Source organism: Caretta caretta, chromosome 12 (genome assembly GCF_965140235.1).
Source record: "Caretta caretta isolate rCarCar2 chromosome 12, rCarCar1.hap1, whole genome shotgun sequence".
Lineage (NCBI taxonomy): Eukaryota > Metazoa > Chordata > Testudines > Cheloniidae > Caretta > Caretta caretta.
In genome coordinates, this window is record NC_134217.1 from 4,877,657 (window position 1) to 4,899,121 (window position 21,465).

General features: G+C 49.6%; 2 protein-coding genes across 6 annotated transcripts in view; one reads left to right on the plus strand and one right to left on the minus strand.

Annotated features, from left to right (window-relative positions):
• The window catches only part of TSNAXIP1 (translin associated factor X interacting protein 1), a 69,683-nt gene extending 49,899 nt beyond the window's left edge, over positions 1-19,784 (plus strand). For 3 of the 4 annotated variants that reach the window (XM_048816474.2, XM_048816471.2, XM_048816469.2), the window contains 8 exons: positions 2,300-2,459; positions 2,760-2,890; positions 4,343-4,471; positions 5,401-5,562; positions 6,586-6,695; positions 7,974-8,097; positions 12,324-12,430; positions 16,721-19,784. In XM_048816474.2, coding sequence (XP_048672431.2) covers positions 2,300-2,459; positions 2,760-2,890; positions 4,343-4,471; positions 5,401-5,562; positions 6,586-6,695; positions 7,974-8,097; positions 12,324-12,430; positions 16,721-16,976 — 1,179 coding nt within the window. In that variant the 3' untranslated portion in view covers positions 16,977-19,784. The remainder of the gene's footprint in view (positions 1-2,299; positions 2,460-2,759; positions 2,891-4,342; positions 4,472-5,400; positions 5,563-6,585; positions 6,696-7,973; positions 8,098-12,323; positions 12,431-16,720) is intronic. The other variant, XM_048816472.2, reaches the window with a different exon arrangement.
• Positions 19,785-19,895: 111 nt separating this feature from the next.
• CENPT (centromere protein T) overlaps positions 19,896-21,465 on the minus strand; it is a 46,583-nt gene continuing 45,013 nt past the window's right edge. For both annotated transcript variants that reach the window (XM_048816476.2, XM_048816475.2), the window contains one exon: positions 19,896-20,381. In XM_048816476.2, the coding sequence (XP_048672433.2) occupies positions 20,258-20,381 (124 nt within the window). In that variant the 3' untranslated portion in view covers positions 19,896-20,257. The remainder of the gene's footprint in view (positions 20,382-21,465) is intronic.

Below are 21,465 nucleotides of genomic sequence, written 5' to 3' on the forward strand. Positions count from 1 at the left end.
TTCAGGAGGACTGATAGCAAAAACAGGTCACTTCAGACCAGATATTTCTCAAGTAGCAAACAGATGCATGTCAAGCTGTCCTGCATTGGTTCAAGAGCGCGGGTTGCAACCTCAAGGCAGAGTGTTACGAACCAGGGCACAAACCCCAATGTAGCTTCAAGTTCTACACCTAGATTTCACCAACCAATTATGAAGTGTGAACTCCTCAGGCACTGTAACAGCCGGCCATGGAGTCACAGACAGTCCCCCTGGGGTGCTCCAATCTGTCTTGCCCCAGGTCAATTGCAAGATCTCACACCAAAGATCTCTTAGATCTCACACCAAAGACAAGACTGGTAGCCTATTCTATAATAAACTATATTCAGTTTTATTAACAGGAAAAGGAAATAAGATTTATTTACATGGTTATAGCACCTAAACATAGATGCACACAAATGAGTTACAATCTTAAGTTTCCAAAGTAACAGAAGCTTCTGTGATAAGCAAGTTCTGTATATCCTTTAGAGCTAACCCAGGCTAAGCAGCTGGGGAACTTTTGCTTATGCCTAGTAATCATGGTTCCGAGGAGTCCAAGTAGCATAAAGATACAGTTCCTTGTTCTTAGGGCTTTTTATTCCCTTCACCATTTCAGCTTTGAGATGCAAACTCAACTGATGGGAGGAATTCACTTGCAAGACTCCTCTTCATGCAGTGGAAGGAGAGCAAACAACGAAGTCTTATACCTTCTTTAATGTTCCTTTCTAGTCTGTCTGGTGTTGATGGGCCTTCCTTGTTGGGCAGGACATAAAAACTTATATTGGAGGCTAGCATTTCAGACTAGTTAATGTCTCTCCGTCTGGTGATTTACATAGGCTTATAATGCAAACACTCAACCATTACCTTATCATATGGGATACAGCTCTTATAAGGTGAGATGAATGCAGGCAGCAACTCACAAGCATTCAGTAATGTCCAAACACTAAACTCACCTCTATAATTCTGTCATAACCATGAGAATAGCCTAAAATTCCTCCTTACCTGTAAAGGGTTAAGAAGCTCAAATAACCTGGTTGGCAGCTGACCAAAGGAACCAATGGGGACAAAAGATACTTTCAAATCTGGGGGGTGGGAGAAGAGGGTTTGTTTGTGCTCTTTGTTTATGTGGTTGTTCTCTCTTGGGACTGAGAGAGGCCAGACAGAAATCCATCTTCTCCAACCCATCCTAATCCAAGTCTCCAATATTGCAACCAGTAGAGGTGAGCCAGGCAAGGCGGATTAGTTTATCTTTTGGTTTATGTGAATTTTCCCAGTGTTAAGAGGGAGGTTTATTCCTGTTTTCTGTAACTTTAAGGTTTGTCCAGAGGGGGATCCTCTGTGTTTTGAATCTGAATACCCTGTAAAGTATTTTCCATCCTGATTTTACGGAGGTGATTTTTATCTCTCTCTTTGTTTTTTAAATAAAATCCTTCTTTTAAGAACCTGACTGATTTTTCCATTGTTCCAAGACCCAGGGGTCTGGGTCTTCGAACATTTTGTAACCAGTTGGTTAGGATATTATTCTCAAGCCTCCCCAGGAAAGGGGGTGTGTAAGGCTTGGGGGGATATTTTGGGGGAAGACGTCTCCAAGTGCTCTCTTCCCTGATTCTTTGTTAAATTGCTTGGTGGCGGCAGCGTACCAGGCTTTAACCTAAGCTGGTAGAAATAAAGTTAGGGGGGCTTTCATGCGGGTCCCTACATCTGTACCCTCGAGTTCAGAGTGGGGAAGGAACCCTGACAAATTCTAATACCTATTTTAACAACACTATAAACACAGGAGTCAGACTGATCCCAGGTAGGTATTTGACAGTGTTCAACTGAGGCATGGGGACTTTGGCATGAGCTGGCACCTGGTCTGCCACAGGCACCGTGCCCCCAAGACCTTTTTCTTAAAGAACAAAAAATAAAGCCCCATTCAAGCCCCATTTTACACCATAACCCCCCCTCCCCCCCAAAAAAAAAAACTTTACAAAAATTCTTTGCAGTTCACCTTTAAAAAGCAGCAATTTCCCATTAGTGTGGCAGCTTTCAGAGGCTACAAGTCCCAGCAAAACATGCTCTGCTTGATCTGGGTGGCCAAGTGGAATATTGCATTCTGGGGCTCCACCTCCATTCTGAAGATGAGCAGCCATACTCTAGAAAGCTGTGGACTAACCGGGGCTCGCCTATGCTGCTCTTTGGCCAGCTCTGGTCTAAAATTCAGTCTGAAAAGGGATTGAATAACTGCAAGAAGTCCAGAGTCATCAGCACTGGTTTATCTCTGCCCCACTTTCCCTTATGTTAGATGGAAGTCCTGCAGAAGGATTTTGATGACCTCCAAAAGGAGTATGACACTCTGTTGGAAATCCACCAAGAGACTGTGGAAGAGCGAGACTGCTTCTACAACAAACTCCAGCAAGTTCAGCGCAGCTCCACGCCCCGGCCTGACTGGGCAAAATGTGCAGGTACCATCGTTGATGATGATTTGCTTTGGACATCTCATCTCAAAGTGCTGTGAGTTGCTGCATTTGTTAACCTCTGGGTACAGTGCAGAGCCCCATTTCCCCCACACAGGCTTTTATGGAGGGGGTAGAGCTGAGAGCTGGAGGGGCTCAGTGACTCTTGTTTTGTATTGGGTGTTTAACATAAGGGCTGAGCACCGATAGAGATCTGTACAAATCTAAAACTCCCACCAACGCCAGTTGGAGGACATGCTGGGAGTACTCTCCCTCCTTCAACAGGTGTGTTTGTTTCTGCTCTTACAGAGGTGATTTCTGGTGGGCCTGTGCGGTGGAGCTATCTGGAAGAGGGGAAGACCAGTGACCAGCTGGTGGATGTGCTTCTGGAGGAAATAGGAACAGGACTGCTGAAGGAGAAAGACTCCTTCCCTGGACTGGTATTTGTGTTTCTTTCTTGGTTGCTTTGTTCTGGTGAGAGGACTCAGTAATACATATCTGACTGTTGGCAAAGTAGGGAAGAGCCTTTCCCATTCAGAATTCCACAGCTGTTTTCATGACTACCATACTGACCCATAAAGATCAGATTGTTGGAGTAATCATTTGCTGGAAACCTTAGGCCAAGGACAACCAGTTGCCCTCTTACTAAGAGATTAATCTCCAAGTTGAGATTTACCAGCAGCTACTGAAAGTGCAAAGTATTAGCTAAGGAACTGTTGCCCAGGAGTTACTGGGCTAAGGGTGTCCTTTCCCTGCCGACACTGCCTATTGCTTGTAACCTGTGATAGATACACTTTGCCACTGTGTCTTCCCTAGCCCCCAAACAAACAAGTGACAAATGCTGCATTATATAAAGAAAAGGAGTACTTGTGGCACCTTTCGTCATCCGATGAAGTGAGTTGTAGCTCACGAAAGCTCATGCTCAAATAAATTGGTTAGTCTCTAAGGTGCCACAAGTCCTCCTTTTCTTTTTGCGAATACAGACTAACATGGCTGTTACTCTGAAACCTGTCATTATATAAAGATCTCCTTGCTGATGCCTCCCTAACAAGCAGCTCAGTGAACCTGGGGTGATGTTGCTGTGACTGTTTACATTGTACTAAGCAGCTGGTCTGTCATGTGTGGATTCAGATTTCCTTTCGCCTGCCCTCATGAGTTGGTGACTCCCACTTACAACAGGTCTCTTCCTCCTTAGTTTTCTCCAGGAGCTTGAATGGTTTTACCCTCTGCTCAGATGTTCTCTGCATCACTGCAGGAGGATGTCCCCACATTTTTGTTATGTTAAAGCCCTTGGCCCTCCCCCGCTTTGTGGCGAAGGGACTCTCTTTAGCAGCTACTCAGTGCACTTTCTAAACTGCCCCCAGAACACGCACCATGTTAAGTGATGCCAGGCGCTGCCATCAAACTGCATGTCCATGTCAGGGAAATGTTACTCCTCCCTGGGAAATAGCCATTCACTAATATGGGCTGGAGGGTTACCCAGCCTGTGTGTCTTATCTACACGACACGCTCACCATCTGTGTCAGAGGAACATCGTTCTGTACTGTGAGGCATGCACAGAAGTCATGTTCACAGCTGCATGGGTGCAATGGGGTTGAGATAGGAGTCACAAGAAGAGTCACTCATGTAGCAAGGGTTTGATCTAGTTCACTGCAAGGAGGAAAGAGGAGACACGCCTAGTGCAGACTCCAACTGACTCATGTCCACCCTTGTGGCTTCATTGCGGCACCAGAACTTCCTATGAAACACGGGGAATGAAAGAACCTGTCCCAGATGGCTCCCACCTTGTGAGCTTACCCAGAGACACGAACCTTTTCCGTGGCTCCATATTCTATGGAAATAGCTTCTTTGCTACCTGATGTGAATTCCTGTTGGTCTCTTGTATTATCTAGGGCAAAGGGGACAAGGTCCCTGTGTACCTGAGGTACGAAGGCCAGGTGAAGAACAAGAAGCTAAACAAAAAGGATGTGGTGAACATCGTGAAGGAGATCTGGAAAGAGAAAGTTTCAGCAGATCTGCAGGTTCTCTTTATCCTATTTTTCCCCATAACTAAAAACCACTTGATTCCTTGCTGTCAGCTACTGGGACAGTCCTGCTGGCTGGAAGGGGTTGGGAAGCCAGGGCTGCACCTAAGCCACAGTTCGTGTCACTCTCTGACCCTGTCAACCGAGGATGCTGTAGGAGCAAGTCATTTTGCTGTTTTCCAGCCCCCATTCCCCACTGTCACTTCTGGGATGTGCTATCCTGGTGAGTGATGGTGCTCCTGTAACCAGGTCTCCAGGATGGCTAGGCAAGTAGTGCCCTGGTGTTGTGCCAGCCATCCTGGTACAGGGGCCTAACAGACATAAACCACACACCCAAGGTACCGCGCAGCCTACTAACTAAGCTGAGCACAAGGGGACCTTAAGGCAGTTACGAGTGTCACTGTGGTCAGCAGGAAGAGTCAGAGAAGCTTCTAGCATGACACTGATAACAGTGCTCTGCATGGTTCTACAGACCAGAGATCAGGCCCCTTTCTTAGCCAGTAGGGTGAGGGGTGCTCTGCTCCTGGGGTGATCTGGTGGGTTTGGGGAAAGCCTGCCCACCCCACCCTGGCCAGAATGGCAGTGTCCAGATGTGCTGGCAGAGGGCAAGATGTGCAAATGTGTGGTTCCAACCTGGGGCATGGAGGGCCCTACAAATGTGGGGTGGGAGGAGGAGATTTAGTGCTCATTCCCAATTGAAGAGTGGCCATTGGGCTGTCTCCTGTTTAGGGATGGGGAGTGATATCCACTGCTCAGATCCAGGGGACAGCTGGAGTTTCTGTGCTTCATTCAGCTGTGAACACCCTCAAGAGAAGGAAGGTGGCCTGGGTCTTCTCTGGTGTTTGGAGCTCAGGAGCAGCTCTGAAGGGATCAGACCCCTCCAGCCTCAGCCTGTTTTCTAGAGCAGCTGTCTTGTTTTTTGGCAGAAAGGGAAGCAATCCAGCCTTCCAGAGTTCTTCCTTAACTACCTCCAGAAGAAGTATGGAGACGCCTCTGCCTTTGAATGGGCTTACACCATCTATGAAAACATCAAGCTGTACCGATCAAACGAAGCCATGAGCTTGTTCTATGACATACTGAGTGGGAAGGTGAGTGGCCTGGGAACCTGGTGTCCTACCTCTGCTTCCTTGTGAGAGAGCGAGGGAACTGGGGGGAAGCCCTGTGGTGAGCTGAGCACCCGCACACCCTACTGCTCACAATGGGAGTGAGGTTACTCAGCATGTTGTGGAAACTCTCAGGTTCCTGTTGGAAGGCCCCTGTTCTTTCAGGAGCACTGATCACATCACATCCTCCCACTGACGTCAGAGGGCACAGTTTGCTTAGCTACATACTTACAATCCCCTTTGCTCCCTGACATCTAGTCCTTTACACTTCCTGCACAATCCACAAAACAGCACGACTCCCAGCTGCAGTGCTCCCCTGGGCTGGGCAGCTCAACGGGGCTCATTCCCACCCTATGGAGATGGAAAAGTCTCCTGTACTTCCTCATGCCTCTGGTTGCACTCCTCCTGAGCTGCCAATGCCCCACAACATTATAGAGTTCTCCTGCACCGTACACACGATGCTCTGGATACTGCATGGAAACAGCAACCCAGGAGTTACATACGTCCTGCTCAGGAGTGGGTGAGAGGCATGGATACCGTCAACCATGAGGGCAATGAAAGTCTCCATCCTCTGGCTAAGAAGCGGATTTGCATGCAGCAGTTCATTGCATATGGGGCTCTCAAAGCAGAGGTCCTGTCTGCTGCTCAATAAGGTGAGGGATTGCCACAGCACCACGCCTCACTGTGTCGTGCAATGTGCTGTTTTTCTGGCTGCTGCGTTCCACCCCAGAGAGGGCTGCTTTTCACTGGTCCAGTATATCATTGCACATAAGCTGCTTTGGAAGGATGGGTGTTCTATATGAAGCGATTATAATACCAGCCTCGGGGGGGAGCACCATCTGGCTTGCTTAATGATTTGTAAATTACCAAAAGATGCTTGGATGGAAATGACGTGCTGTCTCTGGGTGGTGCCATCTTCCCCATTACTGCCCTGACTTTCCTTCTACATTGGGAGGCTAGCTCCTCGGTGGTGCTGTCAGTGACCTGTGGACGCTTCCTGTTTCACAGGTGGATGAAGGACTATACCATGGCCAGAACCAGCTAATCTCCAACCTGCTGAAGGAGCTGACGGCCAGCGACAGCTCAAACAGCGGAACTCTCATGACTGAACAGTTCAAGTAAGAGGTGCTGCAGCTGTCTGAGCCCCGCCATCCAGGGTAGAAGATCTTAGAGCTTCCTAGTGTTTAAGGCCAGCCAGGTCCATTCGATCACCCACTGTGACCTCCTGTAAATCACCAGCCATTACATTGCACCCAGTTACCCCTACATTAAGCCCAATAACTCAGTTACACCATAGTATTGTAGTCCTTGGGAGACTCACTGTTGTGTGCCAAAGGCAGAGAACAGGAGAGACAGGTGCCCCAAGCCACTGTGATGGCAGGGAATGGACTAGTCTGAAGCAGAGTTGTGTTGCAATGCCAGTTTCATCAGCAGGTTTCACTGGTTCTCTCCCTGGCAGAGTGATTGGGCACCATCTGATCTCCATCCTGGGCTACATTCTCACCTCAGATAACCCTGCACAGTGCCAGAGGCAGAAGTTAGGAGTCCATCGGAGGGCAGAATCTCACCACTCTGCTAACAGCTGTATTACAAGATTCAGGCGGAGACACCCTGTAACACTCTGGCACTGGTGAAATGAGTCCAGGTTCACGGTCAGATTTTCTGAAGTGTTCAGGGCCAGGTTGCCAAGTGCTCAGCACCCACAGTCTAGAGCAGATTTGCAAAAGCACTTGGCCCCCACCTTGCACAGCTCTGCTGGAGTCTGGCCACGTATTTTTGTGCCCAGATGGGAGCCTAGGTTCTCTGGGAAATCTGGCACTGACTGTGAGGACAAAGCACATCTGAACATTCTGCTCTAGGGATCATTTTTGCTGATTCTTGCCCAGTTAAGCAACTGTTGTAGCAACTGGCAAGTGCCAGATTAAGTGGTTCCCTGGGAGATGTCCAGATATAACGATCCATTGAAGTGGGGTAGAAGCTACGTGCACTAGCCCTTCTGGTAGGAATATGTGCCTCTCTCCAGAGCTGCTAGTCACATGGGGCCAGACTGTCTGGCAGTCAGCACCCGCAGCTGGGCCACATTTCCCCAAGAGCTCAGCACCCAGCATGCGCCCACATGCTGAGCTCTACTGCAAATGTGGCCCTTGTTTTGATGCCTGCACAGGGGCTGAACTCTTCTGAAGACCCTGCCCTGATTGCAAATGCTGCGCTCTTGAACACCTGCTCCTGGAGTGCTGGCTTCTGGGGGTGCTGCACAGCCAACAGTGTGTGCCATGCACCTGCACGGCCACGCACCCCTTGATAGGAGGGCCTGGTCACGCTCCGAGCGGGTGTCCATGCACACGCTGCTGGGCCACCCATACCTGTGGTTGTGATGCTCCACTTTCTCCATACAGCCTGGCACTGAGGGCCGCTTGTCCCTTGAAAAGTAATGATCAGATCCAGGAGCTAATAAATGCAAGCAGGTACAAGGCACAAAGCACAGAGGACTTCATTGACTACAGGTCCTTATTCATGGAGGTAGGCTGCAGCTTCTTTAGTCTTTCTTCTGGTTCTGGTTTAGGTTTCACCAAGGAAGAATGGTTTGAATCCACGTGCTAATGGAACTGCAATCCCCACTGTAGAATCTACATCCTGAAAGCAGCCTGCAGAGGATGAAAATGCACCTCACGCCCTCTCATTTAGGATGAGTAAAAGAAGCCTGTGGCATGGCTCACTCATCCTTGCACTGGTGTGGGGCATTGCCTCCAGCACTTCCTGCTGGTCGCTTGTCTCTGGCCCCAAGTCTTCTGTGGCTCTGCCCTCCGGCCAAGTCACTTAAGTTCAGATTCCTTCCAGGATACCATAAACAAGTCCAAACAAAACTGAACAGTTCTCCTAGCCTCTTGGGCTACGGAAGTCTTTTCCTCTCTACTTCCCTGGCAGGAGTCTACACTGTCCCTGTTGTCTCTGTATGTGTGTCCTAACCCTGGGCTTCTCTCAGTCAGAGGGACCTGTCTCCTCTGCCATGTCTCTCTCAGCTGAGCTCTTTCAGTCATAGAATCATAGAATATCAGGGTTGGAAGGGACCTCAGGAGGTCATCTAGCCAACCCCCTGCTCAAAGCAGGACCAATCCCCAACTAAATCATCCCAGCCAGGGCTTTCTCAAGCCTGACCTTAAAAATATCTAAGGAAGGAGATTCCACCACCTCCCTAGGTAACGCATTCCAGTGTTTCACCACCCTCCTAGTGAAAAAGTTTTTCCTAATATCCAACCTAAACCTCCCCCACTGCAACTTGAGACCATTACTCCTCATTCTGTCATCAGCTACCACTGAGAACAGGCTAGATCCATCCTCTTTGGAACCCGCTTTCAGGTAGTTGAAAGCAGCTATCAAATCCCACCTCATTCTTCTCTTCCGCAGACTAAACAATCCCATTTCGCTCAGCCTCTCCTCATATGTCATGTGTTCCAGTCCACTAATCATTTTTGTTGCCCTCCGCTGGACATTTTCAATTTTTCCACATCCTCTTTGTAGTGTGGGGCCTAAAATTGGACACAGTACTCCAAATGAGGCCTCACCAATGTTGAATAGAGGGGAACGATCATGTCCCTCGATCTGCTGGCAATGTCCCTACTTATACATCCCAAAATGCCATTGGCCTTCTTGGCAACAAGGGCACACTGTTGACTCATATCCAGCTTCTGGTCCACTGTAACCCCTAGGTCCTTTTCTGCAGAACTGCTGCTGAGCCATTCGATCCCTAGTCTGTAGCGGTGCATGAGATTCTTCCATCCTAAGTGCAGGACTCTGCACTTGTCCTTGTTGAACCTCATCAGATTTCTTTTGGCCCAATCCTCTAATTTGTCTAGGGCCCTCTGTATCCTATCCCTACCCTCCAGCGTATCTACCTCTCCTCCCAGTTTGGTGTCATCTGCAAACTTGCTGAGGGTGCAATCCACACCATCCTCCAGATCATTTATGAAGATATTGAACAAAACCGGCCCAAGGACCGACCCTTGGGGCACTCCACTTGATATCGGCTGCCAACTAGACATGGAGCCATTGATCACTACCCGTTGAGCCCAACAGTCTAGCCAGCTTTCTATCCACCTTATCGTCCATTCATCCAGCCCATACTTCTTTAACTTACTGGCAAGAATACTGTGGGAGACTGTGTCAAAAGCTTTGCTAAAGTCAAGGAACAACACATCCACTGCTTTCCCCTCATCCACAGAGCCAGTTATCTCGTCATAGAAGGCAATTAGATTAGTCAGACATGACTTGCCCTTGGTGAATCCATGCTGACTGTTCCTGATCACTTTCCTCTCCTCTGAGTGCTTCAGAACTGATTTCTTGAGGACCTGCTCCATGATTTTTCCAGGGACTGAGGTGAGGCTGACTGGCCTGTAGTTCTCTGGATCCTCCTCCTTCCCTTTTTTAAAGATGGGCACTACATTAGCCTTTTTCCAGTCATCTGGGACCTCCCCCAATTGCCATGAGTTTTCAAAGATAATGGCCAATGGCTCTGCAATCACATCTGCCAACTCCTTTAGCACTCTCGGATGCAGCGCATCCGGCCCCATGGACTTGTGCTCGCCCAGGTTTTCTAAATAGTCCCTGTCAAGGTTCCTTCCCCACTCTGAACTCTAGGGTACAGATGTGGGGACCTGCATGAAAAACCCCCTAAGGTTATTTTTACCAGCTTAGGTTAAAACTTCCCCAAGGTACAAACTATTTTACCTTTTTGCCCTTGGACTTAATGCTGCCACCACCAAGCATCTAACAAATATATAACAGGGAAAGAGCCCTCTTGGAAACGTCTTCCCCCCAAAAAAATCCTCCCCAAACCCTACACCCCCTTTCCTGGGGAAGGCTTGATAAGAAATCTTCACCAATTTGCATAGGTGAACACAGACCCAAACCCTTGGATCTTAAGAACAATGAAAAAGCGATCAGGTTCTTAAAAGAAGAATTTTAATTGAAGAAAAAGTAAAAGAATCACCTCTGTAAAATCAGGATGGTAAATACCTTACAGGGTAATCAGATTCAAAATATAGAGAATCCCTCTAGGCAAAACCTTAAGTTACAAAAAGACACAAAAACAGGAATCTACATTCCATTCAGCACAACTTATTTTCTCAGCCATTTAAACAAAACAGAATCTAACGCATATCTAGCTAGATTACTTACTATGTTCTAAGACTCCATTCCTTTTTTTGTTCCTGGCAAAAGCATCACACAGACAAAGAGAACCTTTGTTTCTCCCCCCCCCCTCCAGCTTTGAAAGTATCTTGTCTCCTCATTGGTCATTTTGGTCAGGTGCCAGCGAGGTTATCCTAGCTTCTTAACCCTTTACAGGTGAAAGGGTTTCTCCTCTGGCCAGGAGGGATTTAAAGGTGTTTACCCTTCCCTTTATATTTATGACAGTCCCGAACCACTTCTTTCTCCACAGAGGGCTGGTCACCTCCTCCCCATGCTGTGCTGCCCAGTGCAGTAGTCTGGGAGCTGACCTTGTTCGTGAAGACAGAGGCAAAAAAAACGTTGAGTACATTAGCTTTTTCCACATCCTCTGTCACTAGGTTGCCTCCCTCATTCAGTAAGGGGCCCACACTTTCCTTGACTTCCTTCTTGTTGCTAACATACCTGAAGAAACCCTTCTTGTTACTCTTAACATCTCTTGCTAGCTGCAACTCCAGGTATGATTTGGCCTTCCTGATTTCCCTCCTGCATGCCCAAGCAATATTTTTATACTCTTCTGTGGTCATTTGTCCAATCTTCCACTTCTTGTAAGCTTCTTTTTTGTGTTGAAGATCAGCAAGGATTTCACTGTGAAGCCAAGCTGGTCGCCTGCCATATTTACTATTCTTTCTACACATCGGGATGGTTTGTCCCTGTAACTTCAATAAGGATTCTTTAAAATACAGCCAGCTCTCCTGGACTCCTTTCCCCCTCATGTTATTCTCCCAGGGGATCCTGCCCAGGCCCCCAGGCCAAAATCTAACATCGCTCCTACAGTATGTTCTCACTGCAGGCTTACCCTGGGCTCTTACCCCAAACCCCACCGTTCCCATGTATAACCCTCATGACCAGACTTATATGTGTCATCAGCCTGGGCTTGCTTTCCTAGATGGGGGTAGAGATTAGAATCCAGGTGGGCTCTGATCTGCCTACTTTGCAGTGGCGATGCCTCTGAAGAGCTCAGGTTTTGATGGTCCTCCAATGCTATCCCACAATTCCCAAAGTCTGTATTTTCTGCCCCTTCTACCTACTCATTTCTCACTCATTGCCTATGCACTGGAAGTCCCCTGCCAGACTCCATACGCTTAGTCAGCATTTAACCCTCCATTCCACATGCCCTGCTTCATGTCCACCATGCTCAGCTCCCCTCAGTCCAGTAGCGCTAGAGGTTGCCATCCCAGCATGCTGCTAGCTGGCCAGAGGAGTACACCAGCGCTCTGGCTGGCCTTGGGTAGGAAGCCAGCAGGGAGTGGGATTCTGAGCGCTGCACCCAAAACCTTTACTCTCTCTGAAAGAGCTCCAGGTGGCTGGCAGAGGTGGGGATCAGTGCATGCAGCAGCTGCCCACAGCCAGAGTGCTGGTTACACCCCAGTCCTGCTGGCACAAAGGATGCTGCTTCAATGCATTAAGAGCCTCCAGATCCAAGTCTTTAATACACCCAGGAGTGTGTTCTGCTGGGGCTTGTGGTGAAGCAGCGCACAAGAGCCAGGCTCTGGTGCCAAGGGCCCTGCTGTCTCTTGCAGGACGAGGAGGGCAACGCTGAGCCCTTCATTGCGAAGATCAGGAGCCAATACGCTAGCGAGAAGCAGGAGTATCTGAGAGAACTGAGGAATGAGCTGGGCCACATGCCGTGAGTAGCTGAGCTATTCAGATCCCATGTTTTCTGTTCCCCTCTTGGATTGCCAAGAAATCCTGTGGTGGGCGCAGGATCTTCAGGTGCAGCTGCCAGGCAGTGAGCTCAGGGTGATGAGATAGGCAGGTGAATGGGGCACAGCAGGTGGGGGTGGAGAATGAACCAGTGTGAGTAATAATAACTCAGAATGGACAGTGCAGTAACTGGGCCCTAAGAGTACAGAGGCGAGCCAGCAGGAACAGGGCCAAATGCTTTTGGGAGCTCTCAAAAGGCATTGGATGTGTAGCATGCGGTCACCATTGGGGCGGACCCCACTGTACAGACAGAACGGGCAACCCCTGCTCCAAAGGGCATATGCAGCCTAACAGACAAGATGGACCAAGTGGACGGAAGAATCCCATGCACCGCTACAGACTAGGGACCGAATGGCTTGGCACAGCAGTTCTGCGGAAAAGGACCTAGGGGTGACAGTGGACGAGAAGCTGGATATGAGTCAGCAGCGTGCCCCTGTTGCCAAGAAGGCCAATGCCATTTTGGGATGTATAGGTAGGGGCATTGCCAGCAGATCAAGGGACGTGATTGTTCCCCTCTATTCGACATTGGTGAGGCCTCATCTGGAGTACTGTGTCCAGTTTTGGGCCCCACACTACAAGAAGGATGTGAAAAAGTTGGAAAGCATCCAGCAGAGGGCAACAGAAATGATTAGGGGACTGGAACACATGACTTATGAGGAGAGGCTGAGGGAACTGGGATTGTTTAGTCTGCAGAAGAGACGAATGAGGGGGGATTTGATAGCTGCTTTCAACTACCTGGAGCAGGGTTCCAAAGAGGATGGATCTAGACTGTTCTCAGTGGTGGCAGATGACAACTCAACTCAAGTTACAGTGGGGGAGGTTTAGGTTGGATATTAGGAAAAACTTTTTCACTAGGAGAGTGGTGAAGCACTGGAATGCATTACCTAGGGAGGTGGTGGAATCTCCTTCCCTTGCCAGTTTTGAAGTTTTTAAGGTCAGGCTTGAGAAAGCCCTGGCTGGGATGATTTAGTTGGGGATTGGTCCCACTTTGAGCAGGGGGTGGGACCAGATGACCTCCTGAGGTCCCTTCCAACCCTGATATTCTATGATTCTATGACAAGGCAAACCAGCGTGCTGGGACAGGCCAGCAGGGAGGGTGCAATTTCTAGCTGTCCAGCAGCAGTAATCATCATGCACCTGCCTAGCTGAGGGATCATTCAGAATTCAACCCTCTCCCTCACCTAGCAGCCGTTCAGACAGTGTTCAGAGCAGCCCTCCACTTAGTGTCGCCAAAGGGAATGGGTCACCTTTTGGGAGAGCGCCTCCTAAAGGCAGCCTTTCCCATTGTAATTACCTCTGGGAGAGGAGCGAATAGCACAAGGGCAGGTAACCCCCACAGCACATAAGCTGAAACCCACCCAGCTTCATTATGGCCACACACAGCATGCCCTTCTGGACGGCCAGTGCCTCAGCCCAGGGCTTCTGAGGGCTAGTACAGCGCTCAGCACCATGGGTCTGATCCTGATGGAGGCTGCTGGCTACCCCCACAATATACACAGATTTTACTCTGTCCCCAGATTGATTATTCTAGGCAGGGCTGGTAGCACCACCTGTTATTAAGGCTCCCTGACACATCCCAGTAGAAGACCCTGTTGTCAATTGCTTGTAACTTTAACCAGGTGGGTTGAAAGTTTCCTTGCTGAGCATCTGCCTGGGGCTGAATTGTTTTGGAAAGTTTCAACCATTGCTGAGAACGAGGCTAGAGGACCAGACAGTGTTTCGCTCATGTTAAAAAATTCCATCCGCCTTGTTCTTGAGACATCCTAGTGCTTTGGAACAGGGACTTGAAACTTGGCAGGTGGTTGGCTCTTGTGTCAGGGCGATGCTTTTTACCAGCCCTGTGAAAATCTGCTGAGATTTGGCCAAGACATAAGCCTCTGAAAAGGTGCTATGTGCACATGCTCAGTACAGCCTTAAATTTTAGTAGCTAAATGCCCTGAAGAGTCTGTCCACAAGGAGCATGCTCCAGCCCAGGGCTGAGCAGGACTTTCCCTGCAGTTGCAGCTCTGGGCTGCAGTGGTCCATATTGAGTCCAGGTGCCTGAACTGAGAGCAAGGAGCCTGTCTCTCCTGACTCCTCTGAAGCTGCGTGATTTGAATGTAGAGGGGACAGGAGCTGGACCTGTGGAGGGGGCAGGGTGAGTTGATCAGGACAAGGAACCAGCAGGAAGGGCGGGGCATGGGGAGAGGGAAACTGGGACTGAGAGTTGAGTCGGGGTAGACTGGGACTAGGAGCCGGGGGTGGGAGGGGACTTGGGTGGGGGAAAGATAGAGATCGGATGAGGAGGGGTGGGAATCTGGGACAAAGAACTTGTGGGGTAGAGGGACAGAGGTGAGACAGATCTGATGAGAAGCCGAGGTGCAGGGGGAGAACTGGAAGTGGCTGAGCAAGGAGACTGGGTCGAGGAACCCAGGGGAGAAAAGACTAGAAGAAGAGCCTGAAGGAGAAAACTGGGAGCCAGTGGGGCCAGGAAACTGGGGGAGGGAAGTGACTGGAGGCCAGGGTGCAGGAGACAGAGATTCAATGAGGAGCCAGAGGAGCAGAACTTGGCCTGTCTGAGCAAGGAGCTGGAGGATAGAGAGGGTACTGGGGCTGGACAAGGAGACTGGGACTAGGAGTCTGGAGAGGGCAGAGTAAGGTTGGCTGGGCAAGGAGTTTGGAACTGGGATGAGAAGAGTGAGAAGCGGACAGCGGGACTGGCTTGGTGAGGAGAATGAAGTGGGACAAAGAGCAAGGGATGGGGAAGAGACGTGACTGGGACAGGGACCAGTTGGAGGGGACAGAGCAGAAGAGGTCAAGCTTGGGGGGGGGGAGAGTGGGCAGAATAATCTGTGCCCGCTAGAGAGCACTCCCCTTGAGCCTGGAATGGGACCCAAGATGCCTGAGTCTCACCATTCCTCTGCTGTCAGCAAATAGCTGTGAAATCAGCAGGCAAAGCATCCCATCCCTGGCTAGTGCTGCTCTCCATAGAGGTTAAAAATCAACTACTGCAGTCAGTTACTCAGCTAAAGTGGCATAGATCTGTGCCGTGGCTCTAAAGGTTCCAGTGCTGCTGATGACCCACATGGTGTCAATATGTTGACACATGGTGGAATTTCTGTGCTTTTTGTAGTACCTAGAAATTACATACAAAAATGCCATTGAAAGAACATTATTAAGGTTGCAAAGTCAAGCACTCAAGAGTTAGGCAATGTCAGAATTAAGGGTACCATGCAACCTTCATTCAGCCCCCTCCTTCTGCATCTACATTATGATACATACTTTAATTACATGACCACATGCTGTTTTCTCCCCATGACCTTGCTTGATTCAGTCCACAGAATGGACTTGCTCTGGGGATGAATCAGGGCTGTGTAGTAAAAGAGGCTGTTGTCTGTGGGACCCCTGGTTCATTGGTTGCAGAAGCTGGCAGGTGTGCATTGAATGAGGTAGGGGATTGCAGGAAGAGACAGGATGGTCTCATGGTGAAGGCAGTTGAATGTTGCCCTGGAGAACTGAAGTCCAGCCCTATCTCCGCCAGAGAGGAGTTCCTATGTGCTGCTGGATCTGATTTCCAGAAGAGCTGAGCGCTCCAATGCAACTGCCATCGATGTGAGTTGTGTGCTGAACATAGCAAGTGCCATATAAAGACAAAGTAGGTCCTAAGTGACTCAAATTGGGAACCTAAAATTAGTGACATTTGACCTTCATCTCTGTGCCCTAGCTGCCCCTCTGACAGTAGGGCAAATACCACCCTCTCCCCTCCCAGCTTGTTGTGAAAATCAGAGATGGTGAAGTTCTGACACTGTAAATCCCATGAGAAAAGTAATGGCTCTGTCTTCAAAGCAGGTTGAAGAGTGGCAGTCAGTAAATTCCCAGGGCCAAACAAAATATTGAATAGCTGCTCATCCCCTGAGCACCGTCCATCGTGTGCACAAAATGGAGACAGGAAATAGCATGAGCTATGAGTAGTTAGACTGTCACGCTGTAGCCACACAAGGGGGCTGGATTAAGGTCAAGCAGTCAGTCATAATTCTGGCAATTCTGAACATTTGAGAGCTTGACTTTGCAACACAGTAATACAGAACATAGGCTGCAGGAGAGGGCAGAGGGGGAAGCATGGGAGGGGTCCTTGCTCCCCAGGAGATGGGTGTAGATTCCCAATGCTGCATTAATCTACAAGGATTTCCTGGGTCAGACATCAGAGTATTGTTTGGCTTGCTTTTGTACACAGGGAGGTGAAAGTGGACGATCTGAAGACAGCCTTCGGTGCCATTGATCCTGCTATTGATGACCTAACACTGGACGCCTACATTTGCCTGGCATTCCAGGCCTCAAAAGAACAGTGGGATCAGACTGGCTCTCTGCCTGTGGACACAGTGGTTGAGAGACTGCTGGCTGGAGACACAAAACGAATAGGCCCCCTTCCTGAAGAGATCTACACAAGCCTCTCAGAACGGGGAGAGGCAGAGGCCTACAATTATTGTTAAAGGGCTCCTCTCACCCCTTATGTACTCAGCTAAATACTTGTGTCTAGCTTTACAAAAGGGTACTCGTAGGGGCTACTGCACTGAGTTTGTTTACAGGCTGACTGATCGTTAACAGCAGAGAGGCTTGATTGATTTGTATCATCAGTAGTGCAGCCAGCTCAAGCAGATGAGAGTTCCTACGCAGCTCAGTGGCCTATGTAAATAGTTTAATTTCAGTTCTCTCTGGGAGCAGGGTTCACTTGGCATCCTGTCTGCAGTCCCAGCAGAGGCAGCTCATCCCTCCAAAGCAAGCTGGAGGCCAGGGACTGCTAGTCTCTAGGAATGTCAGTGTCAATTTTCATGAACACTCCACTACTCATTTGATCATCACAGCTGCTGAGACCTTTAAGCCCTCCTTAAAGCCCAAGGCTGGGGTGCTGGTACTCAACAGCCTGGAAAATTAGACCCTCACTGTTTAAAAGACCCCACCACTCCTGTTTCCTCATTTTGAGAAGTCAGGCAAGTTTTCACAAGAGCAAGATTTCTAAAGAAGGGCTTGGCTACAGGGGGAAGTGATCCTGCTGTAAGGTAGGGTGTGAATTTAAACTGCTTCAGTAATACAGCTGGAACTCTGTGGGGACACTTATTCCAGGGGGAGAGTGCCTTTTTCAATGAGGTTTGGGCAGTTTAGAAGTGGTTTAAGCTAAACCCCAAAAAGTCCCTCTCATCCCAAAATAAGAGTCCCCAGTCTAGCTTGACAGGTATAACTGGACAAGTGGCCCTGGGGACAAGCCCTAGGACTCCAGCCCCAAAGGAAAGGGCCAAGGTGGTATGGGTAACTTTGCACAGCCATTCACTAATCCTTACCAGTGTGTGCCCACTCAGGGCTGGTCCTCTCAGAATTCCCTGAGCCCTCTGCTGCTTTGGGCCAAATGTCAGAGATCAGGAAAGCAGCTCTATGGCAGTTAGCTTGTTTACTCCACCACCTAGCAACTTACAATTAAGAGTCACCCTGCCAGAATATAAACATCGGGCGTCTTCCCTTCCTCCTACCACACATTGGCTGGGAGGGATGGGGAAAGCTGAAATGGCAGGAGATCTCTAGCTGAAGTAACAAACAGCAGTTAGGTGCAAGCATGAAGTGGAATGTCAGCAAGAAGAGCCCCAGAAAAGTTGGGTGCAGAGGCCCCACAACCTAGCTGGATTAGGGTAGGGGGTATGCTGTATGCTTCTGTGAAGTTCTTACACCTGGAATACTGCATGCAGTCTATGCATCTCCACACCAGGAAAAGTCTACACTGAGCAGGGAAAGCAACAATACAGCATAGCGTAGCTAGAAACCAAACTACTGCAGTAGGTGGAAATAAGTCCGGAAACCCCTTGAGAGGAGAATAATGGTGAGTGTGGTGTGAGCGGGTGGAACTAGGCACAGTGGGGTGGAATTCAGTGACTATCAAGGAGCATTTCACTGAACTGTAATCAGTCTCTAACAGATATGGGTGAGCTCCATCACTGAAGGCACCTAGTACTGGGCTAGAGAAGACACGGGGCATACAGGATAGAGAGCAGTCCTACGTTAACACACCATGCAGCAGAATCAACAAGATCTGTTCATATTTATTTGTAGTGTTAATAAGTCTAGGTTTAAAATAGCTTCTGGATATTCAGAATGTAGATTTCCTATGTCCTCTTCTCTCCAATTACAATCTGACAACTTTGGAGGTCAGTCTGTGCCTAAAATCTTCTGTTTATTTAACTGTCAGGACACTGGCTGAGTTCCAAGCTGCTATGAAGCATTGCTTCTGGCTGCAGGAGGCAGAGCAACACAGATTCTTAGCTGGGACTCAGCCCTGGCTTACCCTCACCCCATGGTACGAGACCCCTGCCGCCTGCGGAAGGCTGTTGGCCCTACTTGTCCAGGGACCCGCAAGAGTTGGTCTGGCTGTGGAAGAGCCCACGCATTAGCTGCCAGGATAGCTGAGTGAGGAGCCAGGGGCAGCAGTCCTAAGGCCAGCTGACTACTAAGGTGCAACCATCTCTATCTGCTAATGGTCTTGGGACATGAAGGTTCTGATTGTTTTCAGGGGAAGCTGGAAACACCAATTACTCAGCTGCTCTAGATCAGTATTTTTCAACACGTGAGTCACGACCCAGGACTGGGTTGCAGCAGGTAAGGTGCAGGGCGGCTCTGGGCAGCACCGCCCACTGGGACCTTAAAAGTCCTGTCTGCGGTGCTGCCCAGCTACCTGTTCTGACGCCATCCTGAGCCCCGGAAGCGGCCAGCAGCAGGTCCGGCTTCTGAGCAGGGGGCCACAGGGCTCTGCGCGCTGCCCCCGCCCTGAGCTCCAGCTCTGCACTCCCATTGGCCTGGGCGTGGGGCAGCAGAGCCTGCGGGTGAGAGCCACGTGGAGCTACTTGCACTCCTCCACCTAGGAGCTGGACCCGCTGCTGGCCGCTTCAGGGGCGCAGCGCGGTCTGAGGATGGGCGGGAAGCCTGCCTCTGGACCCCTGCTGCGCTGCTGACTAGGAGTTGCCAGAGGTAAGTCCGTGCTCCAATCCCTGCGCCAGCCCAGAGCCCCTCCCTGACCCTGAACCCTTCATTCCTGGCCCCACTCTGCAGCCCTCTGGCCCAGCCCTGAGCCCCTCCCACACCCCAAGACCCTCATCCCCAGCTCCTTGGGTTGTGGGCATCAATTTTCTTCAACTGGGTCCCCAGAAAAAAAGTTTGAAAACCACTGCTCTAGATGGATACCCTGGTGTATCTGCCAAGTGATCCGCTTGTCAGTACAGCAAGGATTAAAGAGCAAATAAAGATTCCACCTAAAACACCTTCTACTAGCAGCCAGCCAGTTCCTATGAAGAGCATGAGCAGAGCGAAGAGGCTGCAGGGAGCAGGACATGCTGTGCACCAGAAGGGGTGACCATGTAAGGGACTAGCAGTTCCTTGGAACACACAGCACCCGGGTGCTGCGAAAGACCCACCTTTTATTGACATTTACACATTAGGAGACAAAGCAGCTCAGCTGCACGGGCATGTGATGTGGACACAGCACAGGGAGGTCATTTCCATCCGCGGGAGGGCTCCACTGTTCACGTAGGAGATCCAGTGAGCGTCAGTGAACTCAGAGGGTCAATCCAAGAGAATAATCTCCGCTGGCTATTCAACACCCTTAGGCCTGACTCAGTTTCTAATGTACAACCGCCGCAGGGAATCGGACAGGTCCCGTGAAGCAGCTTAAAGCCAGTCTCTGCTGTGGTGTTAAGTTCCCACGCATCTGAGGCAGGCCGGAGGCAGCACACATCTATTTGTAAGGGATCACTTTATTTCCACTCGTGGCAACTGGAATCAGTAGCTTCCTGTACTCCAGAGGAAGGTGGCGCTCTATCAGCACATGTAGAGGCATCTTGTCTGTCACCAGCCCTTGTCTTCGATTGAAGAGGCGAGGGGAAAGAGAACAAACAGTGTGGTCCATTTAATCAGACTACCCTGACAAGATCTGTACCCAAATCCCCTTGGGGGTTTGCTCAAAGAGGACATTTTACCCTGTTAATAATGGAAATACAGATCCCACCGCTGCCTGTGCGGTGCTAAGGCCAGACACGGTCACACTTACACCCAGTCACAGCAAGCATGGGTGTGCCAGATGTCCTCAGCCCCAGCGAGCAGAGGAGTTCTTACCCAACCTGCTCTGCACATGCTCAGAAATATCTGGGGGTATTAGACAGATCCACTTTTCTACAAGGAAGGCTTTTACAGAACTGGCTGGAGCACAGTGTCCTACTTGTAGAGGGCAGCAAGTGGCTGCCAATTCCCCCAGTCCAGGGGAGGGGGATGAAATTTTGTTCTCTCAGTTATGAGCCAAGAACAGTTCCTTAACCAGAGCTGAGGAGGTGTACATCATACATCAAACTATTCTGAAGTGCAAACACAGGACTCCACATGCAGAGTTCCCACCACTGGCCAAAGTCCCCTGATGGGCCCTCAGCCAGTTCACACTAATTCTAACACACTTCTCAGCCAGAGGGACAGGAATGTATCTTCTAGGAGTCTGACCGATAAACTCTGGAAGAACCAATGTTAGTCCCATTTTAGACACAAATGCAATTGTAGCCTTGAATGAATTGTCACGTCCTGGGGAATCCCTGGAATGGAATGAGCGCGGGGCTTTTCAAGGAGACAGTAGGATAATGATTTGGGTGGCTTCAGAGCTACCCCAGTTTTTTGGCTAGACAAGAGCCTCAGAATATAGGAAGGGTTTGTCAAGGTTCTCCTAGGCTTTGGGCATGGCAAGGACATTGCCAACAGCTTCAGCAGCCAGTGAATGCTCAAGCTTTCAACAGCCAGCTTTCAACAGCATGCTCCTCGGCCCAGAATTCACAGGCTGTGAGGATTAAAGTGAATTATCAAGCAGCAGTTGTTGGCTGGGGGCTGTCTGAGTCGCAGGTAAGCAGCATTACTCCCACTGCAAATTTTAGTCATTTCCCAAAAAGGAGAAGCCTAACACCCTTG